General features: G+C 31.2%; 1 protein-coding gene across 1 annotated transcript in view; it reads right to left on the bottom strand.

The window, feature by feature from the left end:
• Positions 1-6,035, bottom strand: part of LOC106470066 — a 44,833-nt gene that overhangs the window by 2,413 nt on the left and 36,385 nt on the right. The window contains exons 5-6 of the mRNA XM_022398610.1: positions 3,754-3,782; positions 1,981-2,093 (exon numbers count right to left, since the gene is read on the bottom strand). Coding sequence (XP_022254318.1) covers positions 1,981-2,093; positions 3,754-3,782 — 142 coding nt within the window. The remainder of the gene's footprint in view (positions 1-1,980; positions 2,094-3,753; positions 3,783-6,035) is intronic.

The raw sequence follows: 6,035 nt of genomic DNA, 5'->3' as shown, positions 1-6,035 counted from the left end.
CATACAAAACATTTCCATAAACTTTTTTAATATTCTTTGTGGCTACAGAGGTGTTGTTTCCCTTCTTGTATTCAAACAGCATTACATGCTCATGGTCACTCACAACCTAAATTAATACTAATGTGTATACATACATCATATATAGGCTACATTATTATTTGTAAATGTCAACACTACACACACACATTTGTAAAAATTACTTGCTTTATATTGTACTGTATGTAATCACATCTTTTGAGAATTTCAACAGTGTATGTGCTTCTAATCTACAAAAGCTTATCCACTGTCAGCAAGTTTAATCATTTACTTGGCAAATTTGAATATAAGAAGTTATCACAAGAAATCTTCCTAACAAAACTTGTTACAAGCTGAAAGCATCAGTTGGTAATGTGGTACAGGACAGTACCATGTGTTTCTACTCCCATATTTCTTATGTAAAATTTTCAAATTTCTGCATTTTCTTTAAGTTTGGATATGGAAATTTGTTCAAGTTAACACATCTTCATTTTGGTTATTACTAGCTCTGTCTAGGATCTCATCCACTAAAAGATAATTAACAAAGTTTTTTGAAAGAAAGACAGTAGGTGATGTCCAAAAGTGAAAAAGCTGTCTTTCCTGTCAGCTAACTGGGTAATGGCCTGGGGTTTCCTCAGTTCCAGAACTCTAGCATGAGTAGATGGAAGTCACCTGCAGAAAAAGTCTAGTGTGTAAACCTGGATTAAGTTGTTATTGTATTCTGTAGTATTAATGGTCAGGCTCTACCCTGTTAGACAAATCCAGCCAGTTTTTTCTTTAGTAAAAACTTTTAGTAGATTTAGATTTGGGTAAGACTTTTGACTTTTTATTACAGCTTTTTGTAATATTTAATGTTCATTTTGTTTGCTAAGATCTTAGAATTTTATGTTTTTAAAGTTTGTTTCAACTAAGGGTTTATTTTCATTTTGTATTTCACTCAATTGTAGTTTACCTTATAGGAAGAAATACATTGAATTAGTGAGATTAATAGGTCACCAGGTTTTCATTTCCTTTCTCTCTCACCATTCCGCAACAGCCACAACAGACACACTTGCCTTAGCTTTACTGTTTTATTTGTGACTGAATTTTTGTTGTTATTTGTTAATAAAGATTATTTTTGTGCACGTTCTCTGATTTGAATCTTTCAACTTGATGAACTTGGAGAGATAAACAGACCAAACACTCCATAACTTGGTATCCTTTGAACATCCAGTTAGAAGGTCCTAACTGGTTACTTAGATAAAAATCAGCAAGCCAGAAAATGCTACAATAATTATAGCATAAAGAGTTTTCAGCTTTGCTCATATACATTAACCAAATAATTTTTCTTAGTTTAATACTCTGAGGCAGCTGAGGATTTTGAAAACCCAGGAGCCTGACATTAGTTGTTGTTAATATGTTGATTCAGTTAGTTCTAGTTATTTGGTATATTCGACCTCAACAACATCTCATGTGACTAAACGACCAGGTCAGGGACCTCAAGATTCAGTTACAGTCCAGAGGAAGGACAACCACAGAGCAGCACTTACCACCTGTTCTTAACCAATTAGCAGGATTAACAGCCACAATTATAATGTTCCCACAGCTAAAAGTGTAGTGTGTTCAGTGGCATACTAACCACTAGGCCTTGTCTAGCCCATTCTACTTATTACAATTTTTATTATGAAAGTACATTTTCTAATATGGTAAAACAAATCCTATGCATACCACCTAAATTTTAAGATTTAATTACTAGAAAACCATTACATAAAAAATGGCAAATGGACTCTTGTAGGGTGTTTAAATAACTGGAATAAGCCACTGTTTGTTATTCAAATTTTAACTTAGTTAAAACAGGAAATTACTATTTATGATGTATATTTCATTTTTATTATTGTTTACATATCCAGAGGGCCTATCTCAAAATGTGTAAAAACACAAAATTTATTAAGACATTTCAACCAACTGCAAATAGCTTCTACTAACCTTCTATACTTTTTCCTGGCCCTGTGATGTGCTTCAAGTCCTTCTGATAGAGTCTTCAATTTTTCAGGCTCTACTTGAGTGAATGTGTGATCTCCAAACCACTTTACCCAGACCTGATCAGATTAAATAATACGACAGGTTAACTTAGAATACAGCATTTATATTAACAGGTATAAATCTCTCTTCTACAGCAATATTTTATATAAATATGCATGTAAAAATTGAGAGCCTGTCATAATTTGAGAGTAGAAAATCAGTTTCTTGTTAACAAAAATAAATAAGAATACAGTAAGTTTCTTTATAAAATAAAGACAATTACAGCTATTTTCATGATGAATAAGCATTGCAGTGTCTAATAACTCAAGAGCAATTTTCCTAATCTCATGTCTTTGAAAGTTTGTTTGTTTGTCTTTTGAATTTCATGCAACACGTCTCTGACAGAAATAACACTAACTTTTCATTCAGTACCACCATCAATATCCTTTGATATTCGAGAAATGTATGTAATGCTATTTGGTAAAAAATCAAATACTATTTCTTTTTTAGAATGTTAATATAGTGAGTGATACAGAAAATCTCAGAGTTAGCTGGTAATAGTACCTACCAATTCTTGGAGGTTTTTTTTTTACAAAGATGCTTTGAAAATCTGTTTGCATTAAATACCAAAAAACTACAATCGAAAAAATTACTTTTGACATAAGTCATAGAAAACATTCTTTTATAGACTGTTAGGCAGAGTATTCATGATGAGTATATTAGAATGGATGGCAATTTATCTTGTTGTCTAAAAACACAAGTGTAGAGGAGAAGATTTTGAAAGTCTTCCATCCTTCATCTTCAAGTCAGTATTCTTAAGGTGTTGCAGGTGTTTTATAGTGTACTGGTGGATTGTGGAGGACATGTTGTGATTGGTTGTTTATCTGTGGTTATGATTGGTGGATTGAACATAAAAGAGCTTACACGTAATGACCTGGAAAACAAAAGGCGAAATACTTTCAAAATGTTGTCCGCTACACTCGTGTTTTTTTATATACAACAGGCAGTTGCCATCCATTCCAGTGTACTCATCAACAAATCACACCTTACAAATTTCCCAATATTCAATGGTGAAGATAATACAGTGAGTGATTACCACTAGTTATATATATCCAACAACTAGTGATATGTGTATCGCACAAAATATTTAAGACTGAATAACTATTCAACACCTTTTTAAAATCTTGTAATACATTATACTATCAAGGTGTAACTTCCAAAGAAACAACTAGTTCTCACTTTCTCATGAGGTAATGTCATAAACAGCATCTGTCTCATAACGTGTTACACAATAGTGTAATAATTTAAAATACATACTTTACTTTACATAAACAAGTCCACTTCCCAACTAACACTTGATAATTTTATACTTTCAACTCCAAAGTATATTTCAGATGATGGACTTTTATATAATAACAAATAACCTGGTAATAGCATCAGGCAATACAACCTAAACTAAAAATAATAATAAAACCCATGTACTGCCAATTTTCCTCAAAAGTTGGTAAGCAAGCCAGTTTCTAGAGACTTACTTCTTACGGCATAGCATCCCATTATAAAGCAATGGGTAATCCATGAACTGAAAAAGAGCTCTAACTGCTTAAGCATGCAGATTTTCAACTAGCACCAAACAAGCATCCTAAGATATGGATTATAGAAAAAAAATCTGATCCATGAAAGTAACAAGCAAACACCCTTACTTTAAGGTTTCTTACTAAGAAGGATCAAACTGCTCACCTGACAATACAGAATATCCAAAACTTGCTCTCAGAAAGTAATAAAAAAAAAACAATTATAAAAAAGTAATCAAATTTGAAAGAGGAAGAGAATGAAGCAATTTCAAAGTCAAAAAAAGTGACAATGCCAAGAAGAATGGGAATTCTCTGGCACAAAGAGAAGGGAGAACCAGTTTCTTAAAAAGGCAAACAAGAGATGAATGGAAAAATATATATATACAAATTTTAGACCAATTTCAAACCAGAAACATGCTTAAACAGGAAACTGAACACCACAAATCCTAATGTTACAAAACATTATCCTCACTATGCTTGTTAACTTTGTACAAGAACAAAAAACTGAACAGCCAACATAATGACCCAACAGAACAAAAAACAGCCTGTACCTTTAATAAAAGTGACAAAACAAAGTTAAGTACAAATTGTGTTTAAGAAACATCTATACCACCATTAATGATATTTTGCATGTTTAAGCCCTTCCAATTTGATTGACCTTTGATTCATGAACTTCAAAAGTTAATCAGGTCTAGAACTTTGTATGTAGTACCTTGTTGTGTAAGTTTGGTTACTATTCATTCATCCTGTATGGAAATATCATGTCCACAAGGTTGGGAATATTTTCTACGTACTAGTTACCTTTTGACATCAACTTTTGACACATAACCTTCAAAAATTAATCTATCAAATCTGTCTACAAGGTAGAGAGAAGGATGAACAGATAGATGGTCAGGGTCAAACAAATATGCTCCACTCTTTCATGGAGGAGTTATGGCATAATAAAAAACTAAGATAATAAGATTAAAAAAGAAACAAACTTTTATTAACTCAAATATACCAGGAAAGTTTAAGGATTACAAAATCTACAGTCGGAAGCAAACCTAATGCCATTTCTTTCTTTTGAACCAAGATTTCAATGAGGTAGGTTATATCTTTAGTCTGCTCGAAATTTCATATATTTTTTAGACCCAAATACAGCTTAGTTATTAAGTTTGATAAATTATAGTAGAATTCTATTGTATTAATGTAGTAATTTTTTAGTAATTCAAAAGTATGTAAAAAACCTTAAAAAAATATTTTGTTTCATATCCTCCACATGCAAAACTTTTAAAGGCTTAGCAACCTACATCAAGAAGCAACGAGTACAATGATCATAACTAGAAGAGATAATTGTTTGCTTTACTTTTTTATTTACTGTTCTATGTTTAAGGAAAAATAACTAAGAATTTATTTCAAAATAGCAATAATCAATATACATATATAATGTATGATAATTGAAATGTGAATGTATTTTACAAAATACTAGTCAACAAAAACACAGCCAAGAAAAGTTACTTTGTACAGACCAAAGATTACCTCTATGTTATTTGATACGGTAACATTAGTACAAGAGAGCCGCGGCGTTGTAACTTCTATATTGTTAGCTAGGCACGGGTGAAAGGTCAACATAATAAATTTATATAAATGTATAATGTTATGAGATTTAAGTTATTTCGTCTAAACATTTATGTTTTTGTGTTATAATTTGTGTTCATTCTAAAATGAAAGAGGCATAATTTATGTTTATTTCCTAATTTTTTATGGTAGTTGCGAGATCGGTCAATCTACCAAACCCGTACAGAGATTAATTACTGAAAATAACAGATAAAATATAGTTTTTTCTTAAGAAATGTTTGATAACTATCTAGACATTATAAAGATCTTGCATGTGAAATTTCAAAATTTTCTGATGCATAAAAAGTATTTTTAATGTTAAAATGAAAATTACTCTACATGATAAATAGGCATGATGTGAAAAGAAAAAAGAGAAACATTGTTTTACTAACCTTATGACTTAATAAAAAATTAGATATTTTGCATATGAAAGCATTGTAATATTTACTGATAAACTGCCAAATTTTGTTAACATTCACTTACTAAATGACTTTGCAATGCATCTTTTAACAGACTTTCTAAAATTTTTCTCATAACTGATGTACGACTAATGGGTCTATAGTTACTGGGACAATTTTTATCACCTCCCTTGAAAAGAGGAGTTACATTACCTAACTTCCAATCCTCTGGTACCTGCCCACTATTCAAGGATTGACAAAAAATAGTAGCAAGTGGCTCACATATCACTTTGTGAGCCAACCTGGTTTTTTTTACTTGTAGCTATCCTTTTCTTTCTATTAGGAATATGTTTACATTGAATATTTAAAAATTTATCTTCAAAGATTTTCCACCTCTGATCAATGTCTCCAAATAACTCAGTTGCCCAATTTACAACAGATAACTCTTGTGGCA

Source organism: Limulus polyphemus, unplaced genomic scaffold (assembly GCF_000517525.1).
Source record: "Limulus polyphemus unplaced genomic scaffold, Limulus_polyphemus-2.1.2 Scaffold3802, whole genome shotgun sequence".
Classification (NCBI taxonomy): Eukaryota; Metazoa; Arthropoda; class Merostomata; order Xiphosura; family Limulidae; genus Limulus; species Limulus polyphemus.
Note: the sequence above shows the minus strand (reverse complement) of the source record. Positions and strands in the feature narration are given on the sequence as shown.